Source organism: Necator americanus, chromosome X (genome assembly GCF_031761385.1).
Source record: "Necator americanus strain Aroian chromosome X, whole genome shotgun sequence".
Classification (NCBI taxonomy): domain Eukaryota; kingdom Metazoa; phylum Nematoda; class Chromadorea; order Rhabditida; family Ancylostomatidae; genus Necator; species Necator americanus.
Genome location: NC_087376.1, coordinates 25,139,997 through 25,157,793, shown reverse-complemented (window position 1 = coordinate 25,157,793; position 17,797 = coordinate 25,139,997). Strand labels below are relative to the sequence as shown.

The following is a 17,797-nucleotide window of genomic DNA, read 5'->3' as shown; positions in this document are numbered from 1 at the left end:
TTTTATTCATAGCGAAAGCATCACTACCACCATTACCGTCGAAGAGGACGCAAAGGCCGCAATTGCAGGAAACGACAGGAAAACGCCAATAAACCATTTGTGGCCAATTCACATTTTGTCTTCATTTATTTCCCTAGTGTTTGGTTGTGCTTGTTCTCGTTGATACGTGGTTTCTTAACGTTACGCGCTTCTTGAGTTTGTTCAACAGCAATCCGCTCCTTCTGGTGTTAACCTTAATTGTGTTGACATCTTGTTGAGAGAATTCGCGACTATCATGAGCATCTGCCAACTGAGATGTGGTTGTAACAACTGACGAGATCCTGCCTTTTCCTTGTCTCTGGGCGAAATTTAATGGTGCATTTGATTCAGTATTGTGAACATTCATGTGGACATTAATCTTGAAACAGTAGTTAAAACTTCGTTCATTTGTGTTTGTTTGTTTTCGTATTCCTCGCTACCGTTGTATGTTGTGTGTGTCTATAAAAATAACTATAAGGGTTCAATTACCCAAGTTTGAGGAGTGCCGGTATCCATACCCGCAACTCATGATACTTTTTGGAGCGGTGCGGTTGCGCTGCGGCGCGCCTAGTTGGGCCATGCGATCCTCTCACTAGAGCGCGAAATAGTCATGTTGGCTGAAACAGCGACGTCCTCGACCACTTAAGTGACTTTAAAGGATGAAAGTTGGATACTTAGTTGATACTTATGTTACATATATACGGGAGCACACTTATGTTAAGAACACAATATACAAACCACATAAGTAGTTGGAATTTCTAGAGGCTTCCTTACTCATATATAATGGACTTCCACCAGGGCATCTCGTGAATGTTCTAGGTCATTGGAACGTCGAAGACTTCCTTAATCATATATAATGGACTTCCACCGAGAGGGCATCTCATAGAATGTTTTGGAAGGTCTTTTCAAATGTATGTAAGGGACTCAGAGTTGATCTCGTAGAATGTTCTAGTTTTTTTGCTTTTTTTTGCTTCCCTCTTCTTTCATAAGGAGACTATTTTTGTTCGCTCAAAGAAATTCTTCATAGTCCCTTCATTGGCTCCTTATCATACGCCATACATCTACGTCCGTACATCTCACTATGTTTTCTTTACCTTTCCTCTAATGACTTCTTCGCCATGCAAACCTCCACTTCCGCTCCATGCTCTATCTGCAGCAAGGGCCCATTTCTAATACAAAACCTCTATAAGCACTTGCGCAATGTCCACAAGTGCTCAGAAGATCAAGTGGAAGAAGTAAAAAGCGCTGTAAAAAGGGCCGTGTACGCAGAAGAGATCAAGTGTGATACCTGCGGAAGGGTATTCTTCTCTGCATATGGAATGAGAAAGCATAAGAAGGTAAATTTTTCCCATCTAGTGGAAGTTGCAGTAGCTATTTTGCGCGTGGTTTTAGAATGTGCATGGAAACAATGCTGCATCAACATCAGCAGCTAGCGAAGCAAACATCGACGACGATAGCGATCTGGAGGAGCAAACGCGATCAATTTTAGGAACAGATCGTCGACTTCTGCAGACATGTTTCGTCTGTGGCAGAAGAAACCCAGAAGAGAACGATGAGAACGAAGTGTTCTGGGTGAGCTGTTCCAACACTGCAGTTTGCAAGGCTTGGTCCCACATTTTGTGTTGCACCGGAGTGGGTAGCCAGTGCTCGATATGTAAAGCAGGTCATTGGCGGTTGGAAGAAGTTTAGCACGAGTCCACCCCTAACTCTAGGGTAATTATTTCCGTAGTTTTTTTTCATTTTTAGAGAATTTTATCTGTATAACTGTGAAAAAGTATTTTATTTTCACTTTACGCACTTGCACATATACACACTAATTTCAATTCGTTTTCATGCTGCATGTGCCACCTGTGAATAGTGCATACTCATATTATTTGTATCTATTATTATGCCCTCATTCGTTGTTGATTACACTATGGGTCGTTTGTTATATTGATACTGGTCATTACAGAATTGTATTATTAGTCGTTTGTTATATTGATACTGGTCATTACAGAATTGTATTATTAGTCGTTTGTTATATTGATACTGGTCATTACAGAATTGTATTATTAGTCGTTTGTTATATTGATACTGGTCATTACAGAATTGCATTATTAGTCGTTTGTTATATTGATACTGGTCATTATGTTTGTTAGAAAGTACGTTTGCAACCACTGATAGTATTTGATCATCTGTGAAGTTATAAAAATAATTACTACAAACATTGTTCAAATAGTCGAGAACGTGGTCGAACCAATGACACATGTTATTTCGCGCTCTAGTGAGAGGATCGCATGGCCCAATTAGGCGCGCCGCGCGCCAAGTTCTGTTCTGCGCACTCAAGTTTGAGGGCTTCTGCGGCGAAATCAGTGTGATGGCATACGATTGCAAAACTCGCGTGGCACTATATTCAGAGGAAAGGCGAGCACACAAGAACAAAACTGTCATATCATCCGTGTTATGTTTATCGTTATGCTCTTGACATATAGTTGTTTCGTCTGCATGTCTTTCTTTATCCTAATATTGGATGTTCCATACTATTTAATCGTGATTATTGTAGTCGATGCTTCTTCTCCGATACTATAGTTGGAATGGTGCGGCTTGCCAGATCTTGGCAATCATAAACCAATAAGGTAAGTTCAAGTGAGGCTCTCACTCTTTCCCTTCAAGGATCATCCAGTCATCCAACGAAGAATCATCCTTTATTGTCCTCACCAAATCATATTTTCACATTTGTTGTACTATTATTAGTATTAGGGATAAATAGTTTAGTCCTCAATTGATTAGAGAACAAGTAAATCTAGTCCTGCATGGCAGGTCATTCTCAAGTCTCAAGTTAGTATGTAGCTATACTGAACCAGATCCGCCACGAGATTTGCTGCTGCTGCTTGGAGCTTTGTTTGTTATTGTTTACCAAAAAATTAGATCGACGTTGAACAATGAAGAATGCCAAAGAAAAGAAAACTAACCACGTTAATAGCTCCACATGTGTTTATTGTTGATGGTGATATACAGAAAATCTCTTTCTTTCGCAATCGTAAATTGGAGTTAATGATACCAACAGACATTGCAGCTGAAGTTCTGGATAACTGTTGGATGCGTTCCCCTTTATTTACGAGTTTGCTGTATTTCTTGCAAAAGCATTTACCTGGTAACGCTGGAGGGACAACAATTGTGACGATATCCAGTGAACGTACAATAATTTTCCGAATTGGTTCACCTATTTGGATCATTATAGTGATTGTGTAGATAAAACCGAATAGTGCGATGAAAAAGAGAAATGCGACGAACTGAAACAGCGTAACATTAACTCAAAGTTAGAAATGTACCGTTTAAAAAGTTCAGGATCTCATTTTTTAGTAGATTTTCAATGAAAGTACTGCATTTTTACATGAGTCCGTCAGTTTTACATAATTTATGTAGCAAAGCACATATTTTGAATAATTTTATGACGTCATCTTTTCAAAAAGTTCCATTTTTGCATCCGAGAAATCTGCCATCTGAAAATTGTGAATTTTGAGTTCTGTGTTTGTATCCGTTCAATACCATTTATCTAACTGGAGAAATGCAACGAATAAATAGACCTCGACTGAACACATTCTTATCCAATAAAAACTTGGACGAACTTGGATAAATGCACCAGGCAGCGGAAATACTTATCCATATACGTCTATCTACACATGTACACTCACACATATCTAAGATTTTGAATGTAATGCATCACAAAGCAGGAATACATATCCACTCGTTGTTGCATTGGAAATGTTTATATAACAAATGGCTGAGTTTTCCAACGGATTTCTATTGCACTGAGATTGCATCAGCAAACCAAAAGGTAATACTGGGGGTAAAATGTAGTTGGGGGGAGGGAGCACTCTGACGCACTCAAATAGAAATGCTTTCCTACTGTATTTCATGCAATTATTTGAGACGATTCGTGGCGGGAACTTCCACTACGCCAGTACTGTACCTGCACTCAGAGCGCGAAAAAGGTCATGGAGCACAATTGAGTAGCTGAGTCAGTCGGGCCCTAAAACCTAAGCATATGTCTTAGAGGATCCACGACATATAGATTGAAACTACTAAGAAAAAGGAAAACAGAGCTGGAACTACTACTTTTTTAACTTTACCAATTCTTCCAAACAAGGTAGAAAATGTAGTTGTGGGGCAGCTCAGTGGTGCCCTTACTTCCGGACGAGCTGCCTTACTTTTCTCTTAGTACCTTTAGCTTACCTGTCATAGATCCTCTAAAACTAATGCTTAGGTCTAAGGGCCCCAAGCGATTTAGTTATTTACTTCCAGAAATAAGGGCGCCACTAATTGGCCACCCCTAACTACGTTTTACTCCAAACACGTTTACGAGAGATAAATAACTAAGTCATATCATATGTTACTTCCAAAGAAAAAAAAGGACCGAAAATGAATCCCATAGCAATTCGCGATCACTAAGCATGCATGCAACAACTTTATCCACACATGTTCGATTTGTATTCGCAAGTTGCTGGCACTGAAAAGGGCCGTTAGGTTAGTCCTTATGAAGGCTGTTCAAATTCGTCTGCTTCGCAACTTTAACTGGACTTCCACAGTTGGGGCAAAGTTGCTCCTTCCACAGCAATCCACGGTCAGCGAGCCATTCGTCGAATTCCTCCTTCGACTTCGATGCTACCCCCGGCCAAGTAGTAATCAGTAATCTGAGTGAAGTCACGAAGAGTCGGCAATTTAGAGGCACCCATTAAGCAAAAGGAACGATTTAACGACGAGATCAGTTAGCGTGTTTTATGGACGCCTTTGCGCCTGTTGTGCTCCAATACCTTTTTCGCGCTCGTACAGGTACAGTACTGGCACAGTGGAAGATCCCGCCACAAATCGCCTAAAATAGTCGCACAAAATATAGTAGGGCAGCAGTTCGATTTGGTTGCGTCAGAGTAACCCATCCACGGACAAATATGTGAGATACCGGATATCATCCACTCATAAAAGGAAACTTTACTCACCTTGAACAGATCTTTTGTGAATCTGAAGTCAATTGGCTTAGGATACATAATAGATCTAACGAGTTGTCCTTTTAAAGTTGAATACGCGGTTCTAAGAACAATCGCCTAGAATTTTACGGTTGGATATGATTTGTAATGAGAATATTGTCATAAAACAATGTCTACAAACCTTTACTTGCTTCCCTCGATAGAATCTTGTTTGTAGTACATGCGTACCACAGTACAGTATATGTTTCGAGTGTTTCTCAAATGAAAAACGTTCATCTTCATCACCGTCGTGAATTCCAGTTAACGCTACCTGAGATATTCTTCATAAATTCCCTTAGGAAAAGGCTTTTCATCAAATTCGTACAGGATTCACGTATAAATGATGGCTTGTTCACCTTTGTAATTGGGACAGATTCTCCTGTCAGCATACTCTCGTTGACAATTGCTGTTCCATTCATGAGCACTGCATCGCACTGCATCACGCATCCATGAGCAGGAACTAGGAACATGTCGCCAGGGACCAGCTGAAAATTAACGTTAAAAGTAGTGAAAGATAACTGATGTACTCGCAGGGGATTACTTCAGTTCAGCAATCCAAAATCAGCAGAACATTCGGGCTGAAACGACAAGAAACTCGTTGCAGTTGTGTAAGCGGCTCCGCTCGAAGCGGTGCGGTGGAGCTGGCGGTTAGGATCGAGGTGAGACCATCCCGAATTACGCACCTCTACCGAGTTGTTTTGGGCGGACTATAGTAAGTGTAAAAAAGAAGGGAAAACACCAATCGTGATTCAAAATTAGTATTTAATGTATATATTTTATCCTACAATAACTCTTCCCTTTCTTATAGAGAATTATCTCTTGTTTCTCCACCCCTTTGCTTCCTTCCTCATTTTGCTATAATGCCATTACGCAAGCTTAAAAAAGCTTCGAACAACTGCATTACATTCTTTAACATTCTGAACATTCGGCTTATTAGACAAGTAAGGAGGAGGAGGAGGAGGAAAAGAGTTGACTTTTTCCCATTAGAAAATGACAAAAGACATGAAGACGAGCAATTTAAATTAAATTAAATTTCAGTAACCTTTCCATGTTTCATATCCACAGAGTTAACATCACGGGTGTTATCAACGTGTGTCACATAAAACGCAAAGATGTGCGTTTTTACAGGACAGATCTATGATACCCATTCTACATCGAAAGACTGAGTTTTCTATTTGAACATGACAACACCGCTACACTTGTGTCATTACGAATTAACTAAAAAAAGAGATAGTTCCAGTTTTTTTTTTCAGAAAACAACTCCTATCACAGTGTTCTATTAGAAAATTTAACGAGAAGAAATTGTTAGTAAATGAAGACAGCTATCACTTTATTGACAGTTCTACCATATTACTCAAGTAATAAGATAAGCAGATTTATGTGTTGCTATCAAAAATCATAATTACTAGTGCATGTATTGCTTACATCTTCACTATTGACAGTTTTCACTCCATCCGCCCGCATGACATCCACTCCGTTCGACGATTGGACCATTGAACGTAGTTTCTTTTCTTGACTTCTGCAATATCAACAGTATTTACCATATTTCTAGGATTCTAGGAAAAAGAGATACATAAAGTTATAGAAGGAAGTGACCTAGTTTGGTAGACGTCAATCGCAATAGATAGCACAGACATAACAACAATGATTGAAGCGTAGTACTCATAATTATCCGAGAACCATATCGAAACACTAAAGAAATGTTCGAAATGTCCTTGTTCAATAAGCAGTTACATTTTGGAAGATGTTAAAAGAATTATCCACGGATCGCGGATTCACTAGCTCTCATATACCTAAAGACTTGGAAAATGTAGAAGGGTGATATCGCTTCTATGAAGAGAAGAGCTAAAATTGGCTTCAGCTTCACACTTATTGAGTTCGTCCCATACGTGATCCTTCGACACATAACGTCGTCTTCAGATAGTCCAATATTCGATTCAGATATAGAATGAAAATATTTCAAGGGAATCTGAAAGTTGAGCAATAATAATGAAGTTTTCTTTAAATTTTCTTTGGCAGCATATCACTAAGTTGACAATGTTGAAATCTCTCCAGGAACAGACAGAAGTGTAGTCGACGACTCTGTGAGTGTGATCGCACCAGACGGCATCTAACAATCCAGAAAAAGGCGCGCAAAACAGCCTTGTTTGCACAGGTGTCCCCTACGACACAACTTGTTACACCAAAGAATTCGGGCGATTCTGTTGTCATCCAACATCCGTTGTTCAACCAAAATAACATGAATAAGTAGCAAAGATTGCCCTATCCACAGAATCGCAGGCGATTTGCGTATTGACTTCATTCTACTACCCGTAATAAGGTGCACCGTTTAGAATACGGTAGCAACCACGGCTGTTTCACACGTTTTATTCTGGATTACTAGAGGGAATTGAGTGTCACCATGCTCATATGCGTGAACTATAGGCTTACCTCCATCTATTCGCTTTGAGATCCCAACATTGTGAATTTAGTGACACACTGCTACTGACAAAGATATTCTACGGCATAAGAAAAATAATCCATTACTTAACTCTAAGAACTGTTAAAGCAGTATTTGGTGGAATTCCCGATTCTTTTCCGCATGTATAGGACTTAGCGCGTAAATAACAGATATCAAAACAAGGACATAAAACAGCTTGTATGAATGCGGAAGAAAATGCCTCAGAATCTTCGGGCAAATCAAGTTACCCGACAAAGAAACACTCTACACCCGCAGGTATGAAAAAATGAAAGCACATGAGATTATTAAGTTGAGTAACAACTCCTCACACCCGCCTGAGTGAACAAATGCACATTCCATTTTTGTCATTTGAGTTGGCGTAAAGAGTTGCCTCGTCATGCAAACTAGCGTCTAGTGCGCATCTAAAAAATGGGCGAGTTATGGATTTCTAACTAGTGTTTTGCAATTGTGCTGCGATACATGCGAGATATGTCCCGAAGTCTATTTATTAGTTTAAAAAAATCAACGTCGAAGAATTTCGAAAACGCTGTATTTAGATCTCGTCACCTACTTGTCCGTCGAGATCAGCTGGTGATATCCATTCCTCTGTATCAGGTTGCCAAATATACTTTAATTTCCGAAAAGTAAAGTATCGAATAATGTCCACTTTTTGCATTGTTCCACTACCCTAACAAATTAATATTTATTAACAAAAATTGTCATACTATAGAAAATGTGTTATTAGACATACTACAAATAGGGAAAACTTCTCACCATAGGAATCTGAGGTACTATTCCACATGATGACAAAGTATGATGACAAATAGGACGAAATGCTTCTACATTGTGTTCGTCACTAAAAACTCGAAACCAATTTCAGTTTCAACCTCAGGATATTTCAGGGACAATCCATAAATTAACTCACATCACGTTGACGTACTGAGCTATTCCATGTGCACATCGTGATGCCCGTACCTTGATGTACCAGTTCGGCTTCCAATGCAAAAGAAGTCGAAATATGCCCAATGTGCAGATAGTCAGCGCGTAGTAAAGGACCTCAAAAATAACTTCTGAGCAAAGATCATTCCTTAAAATATTTTGTATTCAATTCTCAATAATATTTCTTCTAAAATAATCACAGCTTTAAGTATTTGTAAAGTAGTATTAAGTATTTGCAAAATCTTTTTTCAATTTAAAAACAAAACTTAGGACAAAAACTTAAAATAAAACGAAAACTTTTGATTCAAATTAAAAAATGAGCTTTGAACGCTCTTCCGCTTTCCTCCACAATGTCACGGAGAACAACCTAGATAGTGTTGACGTTCAACAGTAAATTATATCTACACGTGTATATAGACGAATAATAGCGAAGCAATCGGAAAAAAATGGATTGAAAAGTTCGACTCCCAACGGACCTCGGCATAGCTAGACGTCGTATTGATTTTTGATGTGCTGCAAACGAGGTTGTTAATTAATTTTATTAGCTAACGTTTCGGCAAAGTCGCCTACTTCAGAGTGTGAAATGTGTCGGTGTTTGTGGTCAACCTCTCTCTTAGACTTGTAGTTCAAGACACAAGCCAGAACGAATGCACTTGTGATGGAAGACAGAACGAGGGAGAGGAGATCACTCACTTCCTTTGCCTTCAGGACAAGTACCCAATAAAATTATGCACTTGAATGCGCTCGAATGGAAGAATGTGCCATACATAGTTGGAGTCACGGCTATCCAATAAAAATTTGTCCGCAGACACGCAGCCGAAATACGTTTATACTCTTTTTATCATTGGAAATATTTCTGCAACAAACGGCTAGGTCCCGCTGGGAAATGCAGTTATACTGAGTTTGCGCCGACAAAATAACTACATAATATCGGATAGCAATAGCAATAATAGCAATTGGAGAAAGAAGTCACTGGTGGTTTTGTTTCCGTCGTATTTATCCTCCAAAAAAAAACAAATATATTGGATACGGGCTCAGAAGACATCGAAAAGATTTGAACGTTTAAAGTACGTAATGGATAGTAACTTTAGCTATATAAGTACTAAAGTAAATAAATATTGAAATGCTATTACTACTATTATTATTGATTGCTAAAGTATCACTATTAAAGTGAATATTAAAATAAGTAAAGGAATATTAATTATCAAAGACAAAAAAGTAATCAAGTTAATTCCTACACGATCCGCTGATAAAAGATTGTATGGTTAGTTACTTCCTACTAATTCGACTCTCATAATAATATCAAAGTAGCAGAGGTGCTATCTATAATTTCTATGTTAATTATGTGAAGAATAATCAATACAATAATTTAACACAATACATTCTACCGTATTAAAAGCTATGTGATACTTTTATCGTGTACGACACTGCCAAATGTGTTCAATTCGGTGAACTTAGTTAAGGAAGAGCAGCTGGAAATGGGAATAATTGTGAAGCAGAGAAGAGGGTGTGTTGCGACAGATCCGCGCGCTCACTCGGCAGAACATATTGCGGCTATGTGACTGTTTTGAGACTTAAAGGTATCACCCCACGAATCTGAGGTGGTACGGATTTCAGGTGGATTATTCGTATACGGTATCGTAGATTATGAAGAGGTGGGTGATTCCGTCCATTTCTTGCTGATTGGCGTAAAAAATGGCCCGAAAGATGCGGCGTGTGCACACGGCTGGTGCGCTCCAATCGAACTCGTTGTAGAAAATAACGCGCCGGAACGCTTGTGAAATCACACAAAAAGTTTTCATCTTTACAGGTTCAAAATTGACTGCAGCTGAGACATATTATAGAAAACTCGAAACAGTTGATAGGACAAATACTATTCTCTATTGTGTTGTACTGACAGAAGGCAAACATAATTTGTTAGCGATTTACGAACTGCCAAAAATCACATTAAGTAGTGCAAAACATCGAAGTTGTAACTTCAGCTGCAAAAAAAAAACAACAGAAAATCCTGTTGAGCTACAAAGTCGAGAGACAAAGGGATCCTACAACAAATAGTTCTCTTGCAGAATTTTAATGAAAATTATTTTTATGCTGCTAATTTCGATCGTTCCTGGAGTTGAAACACGTTACTTTAGTCAATTTGTCAAGATCTTCACAGCTATAGAATTATAGTTGCTAGAGATATCAAATTGTTCGCTTCAGTATGTAGATCATAAATATGTCATTTATTATTATTTACTATCATTTTACTTTTCGAAAAATATATCCACGTCGAAAATTATATATACTTGGGGCTCAATTATCTCGGGCACATCCTTGCTAAAGTGTAGCCGCAGGCAACTTTTTCAAAACTATTTCAGCTGCGGGTTTCAAGAGTTCTAGTTACACGCAATCGATAGAGCACATCTTTGCGAACCGATTGATGCCCAGATATAACGAACAAGATCAGATTGAGGTGATTTTTAAAGAAAAAACGAAAAAAAAAACGCTGATCCGCGTTTTTTTTTTCGTTTTCCGGCTGAGAATTATCGTGGCTACTGTATAACCTCAGGATATATTGGGTCCCAATTCTTGTTTTTGCCGCATATTTGGCGCCATTTTGCTCCTCAATTATGTGCCGGTTTTTGGATATATCACAAAGAGGGGAGTGTGAGGATATATAAACTAATCTGTATTTCTAATTTGTAACAAAACAGAAGGGAGCGACGATAGCCAGCGGTGCTGCACTGTCGCTCACCGTTGACATTGTTTTGATTTTTCATTGTTCTTGCACAACTCACTTGGCTTAATCCGCGGGCGGGTGTTACGGCCTAACGCGTCTATTCGCATTTTTGGAGGTGTGTCGTCTTTCGACATGTTCAATCCCATCCTGTCCGATCTTCAGCTAGAGATCGCAAAGAATCTACCCAGCCGTCGCTATTCCATAAGCGGCGGAAGTTTACGTCTCGACTGAACTGCCTGTCAACTTCAAGTGTCCTCCGATCTTGCTTCACCACCTCCGTCCAGAACATTTTTTCATGACCAGGAGGCCTCTTCCAGGTAGGGTCGGGAAGCTTCCTCAGAACAACTTGAATAAGATGATCAGACGGTCTCCTCATATCCCGATCAAAGAAGTGAAGGTAGTTACCTGTGACGACTTCAGACGGCCGGACAAGATATTGACATTTTTCACCTATCATCCGCCGCTACAGCATATCTACTTCCAAGTAAAGTTTGTTATGGCACACTATTGGCCAAAAGTAGCCATGCATTCGTCCAAACAGCTTTCGTCCCATGTAGTTGGACTTCTTCATCACCGTTGATGGCGCTGTCCAAGTCTCCGATCCGTACATCATGATGGAGCGAACTGCGGATAGGTAAACTCGCAGCTTCACTTCGTTGCGATGGGGGACGACCACATGCACTTGGTCAATAAGTTAAAGATGGATTAGCTTTAGTGCATCTTTGCTGAATATCTCTTTCGTAGTTGCCATCGTTTTTGAGCATACATCCCAAATGAGGAAACTCATCCACGAGTTCTATAGGTTGTCCGTATACCCTGACTCCCGCTGAGTGACTCGAGGAGTCCCACATCTGCTTGCATTTATCAGAGCGGAGTCACAGTCTATAGGCTACAGCTAATTTCGACACAAGGTCAACAACATGTTGTAACTGCGCGCTGCTAGAAGCGAATATTACTACATCGTCGACCTACTCGAGATCCACAAAGGGACGTGCAGAAGATCCTAAAATGACATCGGCGGTACACTGCTCAACTATTCTACGCATTATGTCATCGACGGCAAAGTTGAATAGAAAAGGCCCCGCCACAGCCCCTTGTCTCACTCCAGTTTCCACTTCGAACGGTGTAGCACAACCAGCCGGTGTTCGAACCGCAGCAGTTGTTCTTCTATTCAGGTCGTTTATTAATCGTACGAATTTTCCTGGAACTCCATCGGCGCGAAGCGCACTGAAAAGACGGCTTTGGTGAGAAGAGTCGAAAACGACTTCGGAGTCTAAAAATGCTAACTGCAGAAGCTTCGAAAATAGTTGCTACACTTCAATCTCTCTTCTCACAACAAAAACCCCATCAATCGTCGATCGATTAGGGCGAAAGCCGGCTTGCTCGTCGCGGATGGTCTCTTCGCAATGTCGGATTAGTCAATCCAGGATGATCAGCTCCAAAACATTGTACATAACACGCAGCAATGATATTCCTCGGTAATTACTGGGCTCTGTAACGGATAGCTTCCTGTGGAGAGGAATTATAGTGGTGAGTCTCCACGAGTCAGGAATCTTTCGTCAATCCATATTGAACGGATGATCATTGTCATCTCACGAATCCCCGAAAGAGCAAGAGATTTCAGCATTTCTGCACTAATTCCATCGTCTCCGCCAGATTTTCCATTCTTCATTCTTTGAATACAGACTAGAACCTCCGACTACGTCGATGCCTCTACGCTGACCGTGGTGTATGTCAGTCTTTGGGAGTGCACGAGTTTAGAGACTGATGGAGTCCAGTCGTTCTCACGACCACGTTTCAGCTGACAACGCAACCTCCTTCTCATACGCTTCTCCTGGCTGAAGTCGCCAGTAGTGCGGGCAACACATACGGAATTGTACGTGGATATTGTCTCTGCAGATGCAAATTCAAACTTCTTCCTTGGTGCTAAAACCGGGAGCGTTTTCTTTGCAGCATCCTGAATGCATTCAGTGAAAGAATCGGCATCGTCCACTATCTTCCTGGTGCGTAATCCAGTATTGATCGACACTCGCTGGCGGAACTTCTTTCTACATTCCTCGTTTTTCAAACCTACCAAGTCGAGCTTCGGTTGATGTTGAGCTCACCAATACCTTATCTGGAACCGTACTATAAAGCTGAGAAGAAGAGGTTGGTGGTGGGAATCAAATGGGACGCCTCAGACAGCTCTAGATTCTCGGATATCTGACAAAGGGATGTTCTTTTCAGAACGTAATCGAGCAGAAGCTTAAGAATAGGTATCTTGCTGATGGCACTGATGATTCCTCTTGAATGTGAATGCAATGATGAGGTTCGTCCGCTCGGAAAGGTTTATCAGACGCTTTCTGTTGTTCGATGTTTGTTCCATGGGATAGAGCCATTTTCCGAGTAGATCGGACTGTGGTTCAAGTCCCATCTTTGCATTCGCATCAATTACGACAGTTACCCCCTGCTGGCTTGGTATCTTGGATATCAACGAAATGAGTTCATCATAAAACGCGTCCTTGTTGTAGTCCTCTGCGGTTTCCGTAGGCACCTGAGCACTTGCGATCCAGAGTTTAAGTCCTCTGCGATCCCACAATTGTGCAAAGGCGCATCTTGACGACGATGAACCAAACTCCTTCACCAGATTGTTGTAATCATTCCTAATAGCAACCGCGCAGCCCCCTACTTTCCTTTCATCAGCATCGGTGCAGTAGATGGTGTAATTGTCTATACTGATGAAAGGGCGATCTCTGATGCGTTTTTCTTGCAATGTTGCGAACGGTGCCTACAGATATCGCAGAAGTCTTAATTGAGCGGCTTGTTGAAGTTCACTGGACAACGACCGGCAGTTCCGTGTAACGAGACGAATGTTTGTTGCTAAGGATTTCATGTTTTGCTCAGGCATTCGATGTTTTAGGATATGAGCTCTGGTATGGTGCTGGACGACAGCACCTCTTTGCAATGTATGAAAAGCTTTTGCCATATAACAGTGCAGGTGATATAGCTTGTACGCTCCCAAGGAGTATACTCAAGTGCCTGATTGCGGTTAGTAAAAGCAGGACCACCGCGTGCAGGAAACGCAGACTTTTATACGCGGCCCCTGTTCATGCATAACCTTGATCACCTTGATCACCCTGACTCCAGTTGATCTTCGAACTGGTAGAGCGGGCGCCAGAACTCTTCCACTTGTCCCGATCGTGTGCCACAGTCGCAAAATGGTTCCTCTTTTGCGTGGGACACAAAGAGCATCATAATTTCCTTCAAAGGACTTCGTGAAGAGATCTGACCATCGGGTCGGCGATCTTCCTGTAGTGCCCTTAATATTGAGAAGAACCCAGTCGCTCACGGCCGTGGTCCAACGGTTGTCGTTAAACTGGATTACGTGTCCGGTCTACCCTATCTTACATTTCCTTGGCAAACGCGACGGCGTCTCTAATCTTCGATCACTGACGTAAAGGGAGAACTTCGAATCCCGTCCCTCACTTGCGTGAAACGGGATACTCCTAGCATCATTCTCTCAATTGCGCGTTCAATGATGTTCGCCGCGTTTTCTTCCTGCTTGCGAAATGCCCAGGTTTCCGAAGCACAGGTTAAAGCAGGAAGTACGGTGGTGTTGAAGAAGTGAGCACGGACTCGGGTGTTCCTGGTCTTCTTCACTTCATCCTCGATGCTCTTATACGCTCACCATGTAGGTTTTTTTTCCAAAGCCCAAGTGCTCTCGAATATGTCCATTCCGCTGAGCGCGAATGGGGCATCCGAGACCCATCTGTTACACACGAACATCGTCTTTTGCAGATTCACCTAAAGACCGATGTATCCACATGTTTCGTCGAATTTGATCAGCATTCGTTCCGCTTGGTTGGTGCTAGGTGTTGTCACTACGATGTCATCAGCGAAGTACAAATGGTGTAGCTGCCGACCATCAACCTTCACTCCCATCTCGTCCCATTCCAACTTTCGCTTTGCGTTATCGATGGTGGTTGTGAAGATTTTTGGTAAGACTGTATCACCCTGTCGAAGGCCTTCTTCAAGTCAATGAAGGTCAGACAGAGCAGTATCTTGTACTCTCGTAATACCTCGATGAGTTTCGAAACAGCGTGAATGTGGTCAATAGTGCTGAACCCTTTTCGAAACCCTGTTTGCTCGCATGGCTGTCCTCCATCCAAGACTTTTTCAATCCTATTAAGGATCACTCTTGTAAAGAGTTTGTAGGTGACGGACAGTAAGCAGATTGGGCGGGAGTTTCCGATGTCATGTGGGTCTCTCTTTATATACAACAACACGGTCTAGCTGGTCTTCCACTGTTTAGAAACCTTGCATTCCGACATTCCGACAGGTAACGTGTAAAGAGCCTTACCAGGGAGTTGATGAGTATTGGCGAAAGGTCCTGGTCTGATTCTGTCGGGACCGGGTGCTGTACGATTTTTTACCGACATTATAACATGTCGTACTTCGGACGGGAGAACCTCTGGATTGACATGTCCGTCTTCCCTCAGATGGTGAGGAAGCAAGTGGACATAGCTGTCGGAAAGAACAGAGTAGAACTCGTAGATGAGATCGATCGGAGATCGTAGATTTCTCGATTCCCCTTCTCGATGCAATGATTGTTCCCTTCGGGTTCCGGAGAGCAGTCATCCTTGTCTTGCGACTGGCGAAGTCCGGAAGGGCATAACGGATGCTTTTACCCGCCTCTGCAGCTTCAGCCATCACCTCTGCTCTTCTCTCCGAGCTCGGACGTGAGTTCTTGGTTCCCTGCGGCTCGTGCTGCTCCATGCTGGCGTATCAGCTCAAGAGTTTCAAGAGACAGACGTCTCTTGGTGCTTTTAAAACTCTCTGCCTTGTTCGTGCAGTAGTTAAGGTGTTCAACGAACCGGTCGTATTCCTCGTCGATGTTGTCCACTGCGGAATCTTTCCAAAAGCCGGCTAGCGTAGCGTAGGGATCCCAGTTAATGATGGTTCTGGGATTTCGCTCTCTGAACTTGGAAGCTTTCTCTTCTCTACTTGTGAAGGAAGATCTTTCTCGGTGGAGGCGGTGGTCGGATCCCGTATAGAACGTTGGCACAACAGCGACATCCTTCAGGCAAGACCTTTTGCTGACGATGTTATGGTCGATTTCATTACGGTACCCTTCACCGGGTGACTCTCACCTCCAGCGTAGGGAGGAGAGCTTCCGGAATTGCGAGTTCCAATGGATGGTCTTAGTCGTCATGATGAACTCGGAGAGCCTCTCCCCCTGCTCATTCCATTGTAGGCCGTGAATCCCGACGTGATGTTATTCAGGTGTTCGTCTTGGGCCAATTTTGGCGTTGAAATCGTCAATTATGATCTTGTAGAAGGCATGATGTTCTCTGGAGAACTTCTCCAGGTCCATATAGAAAGCATCGACTTCTTCTCCTTCGTAGCTTGATTTGTTGGAGTGTAAGCGACGAAGATAGTCAAAGCTGGTGTTGGACCACATCTTATCATCAGCAGACGTTCGATTCGGGGAGTAAGTTGCTCAAAAGAGTCTATGTTCTTTGCCATACTCGTGCTGACGAGGACGTCAACACCTCTACTGTCGCATGTTCCTAAGAATAGTTCACGTTGAGATGGTGGCGTCGTCTCGTCTCGGTCAGTCCGATGATGTCGTACTTAATCTTCTCGGCTTGCATCATCAAATCTTCGATTGCCGCTTCCGATGCAAGCGTAGCAAGATTATTAATGTAAACATTTTACTTTTTTACTTCCTAATCAAACGTTGCGAGATATTTTTAAGCGTTTTAAGCACAGATCGTCATCCAAGTCCTTTTCCGTCCCGGTAGCCTATATGACTCTTGCAACCCTGTCTTTCCTGGCGCTAGCGTACCACGCTTTTCTCCGAAATCAGGGGACTTTTCTGTTACTGTGACGTGCGTAAAATTTTAAAACTCATGGGCAGGTTGCAAGCCTCTAGTCCCATGGATTTTTGGAAGAACGTTGCGTTTTCCCGGAGTGGACATGTGGAGTTTATTTGTTGGAGACGCCTCCAAACCGCCTCCTTTGCACCTCCCAGTCACATGTTGATTGCAGGCTCTTGGCCGGACTGATCTGCGAGATACGAGGATGTTTTGAGTCAGTCCTGGCTCAGCTGAAACAGGGAGTTCATCCCCTAAATCCACCCGGGTCTCTGGGCAAGCACGAGGTCACGTTTGGTCCGCGATTAGCCCTCTATCTGCCACTCAGGAATGCGCTTATATCGTATATCTTATATAGAGAGGAAGGAATCAATAAGACAACTCGAGTAGGTCACAATTTCTTTGAGTCGGAAATGAACGATGTTTATTGAATGAGCATTAATAAGTGTTTGAAACTATTTGTGAGGGAGGTGTGAAAAACCATAAAGCAATGGAGAATGCGTTATGATAAAGTTACTGCTTGTTATTTTTTCCTTATGGTCCCGTTATAACAAGTAAATCAGAAGAGAAAACATTCAGAAGTTCATTCTCAATTCAGAAGATGTTAATGAAACATTTTAGAATGTTCAAAGCATGAAAAAGTCTTCGGCAAAAAAAAGAGCAACAAATTCAGTAAACTATGCGTAGAAGTATCTACTATAGTTCTTCACTTTTTATACAAAAGAACACGCGATTTAATGGGACGTTGCCAGAGATTGATCTAAGAGTTAATTCTAGAGAGGAAAGGTGATTGTTGGAGTAAAATAAAAATGACAAGGCA

At 41.8% G+C, this 17,797-nt stretch overlaps 2 protein-coding genes across 3 annotated transcripts in view; one reads left to right on the top strand and one right to left on the bottom strand.

Moving 5' to 3' along the window:
* Window positions 1-17,797, bottom strand: part of RB195_025409 (uncharacterized protein) — a gene marked incomplete at both ends in the record, with an annotated part of 38,686 nt that overhangs the window by 16,899 nt on the left and 3,990 nt on the right. Inside the window, 12 exons of one of the 2 annotated variants that reach the window (XM_013440653.2) lie at window positions 2,653-2,700; window positions 2,970-3,073; window positions 3,149-3,290; window positions 4,995-5,099; window positions 5,164-5,292; window positions 5,378-5,506; window positions 6,447-6,540; window positions 6,618-6,713; window positions 6,815-6,990; window positions 8,033-8,149; window positions 8,236-8,317; window positions 8,387-8,517. In XM_013440653.2, coding sequence (XP_013296107.2) covers window positions 2,653-2,700; window positions 2,970-3,073; window positions 3,149-3,290; window positions 4,995-5,099; window positions 5,164-5,292; window positions 5,378-5,506; window positions 6,447-6,540; window positions 6,618-6,713; window positions 6,815-6,990; window positions 8,033-8,149; window positions 8,236-8,317; window positions 8,387-8,517 — 1,353 coding nt within the window. Of the gene's footprint in view, window positions 1-2,652; window positions 2,701-2,969; window positions 3,074-3,148; window positions 3,291-4,994; window positions 5,100-5,163; window positions 5,293-5,377; window positions 5,507-6,446; window positions 6,541-6,617; window positions 6,714-6,814; window positions 6,991-8,032; window positions 8,150-8,235; window positions 8,318-8,386; window positions 8,518-17,797 lie in introns of those variants that run through there. The other variant, XM_064213539.1, reaches the window with a different exon arrangement.
* Window positions 1,137-1,707, top strand: RB195_025410 (uncharacterized protein; the record flags this gene model as incomplete). The annotated part of the gene is made up of 2 exons (XM_064213540.1): window positions 1,137-1,355; window positions 1,411-1,707. 2 exons carry the CDS (start codon window positions 1,137-1,139, stop codon window positions 1,705-1,707), a joined length of 516 nt encoding a protein of 171 aa, XP_064069420.1.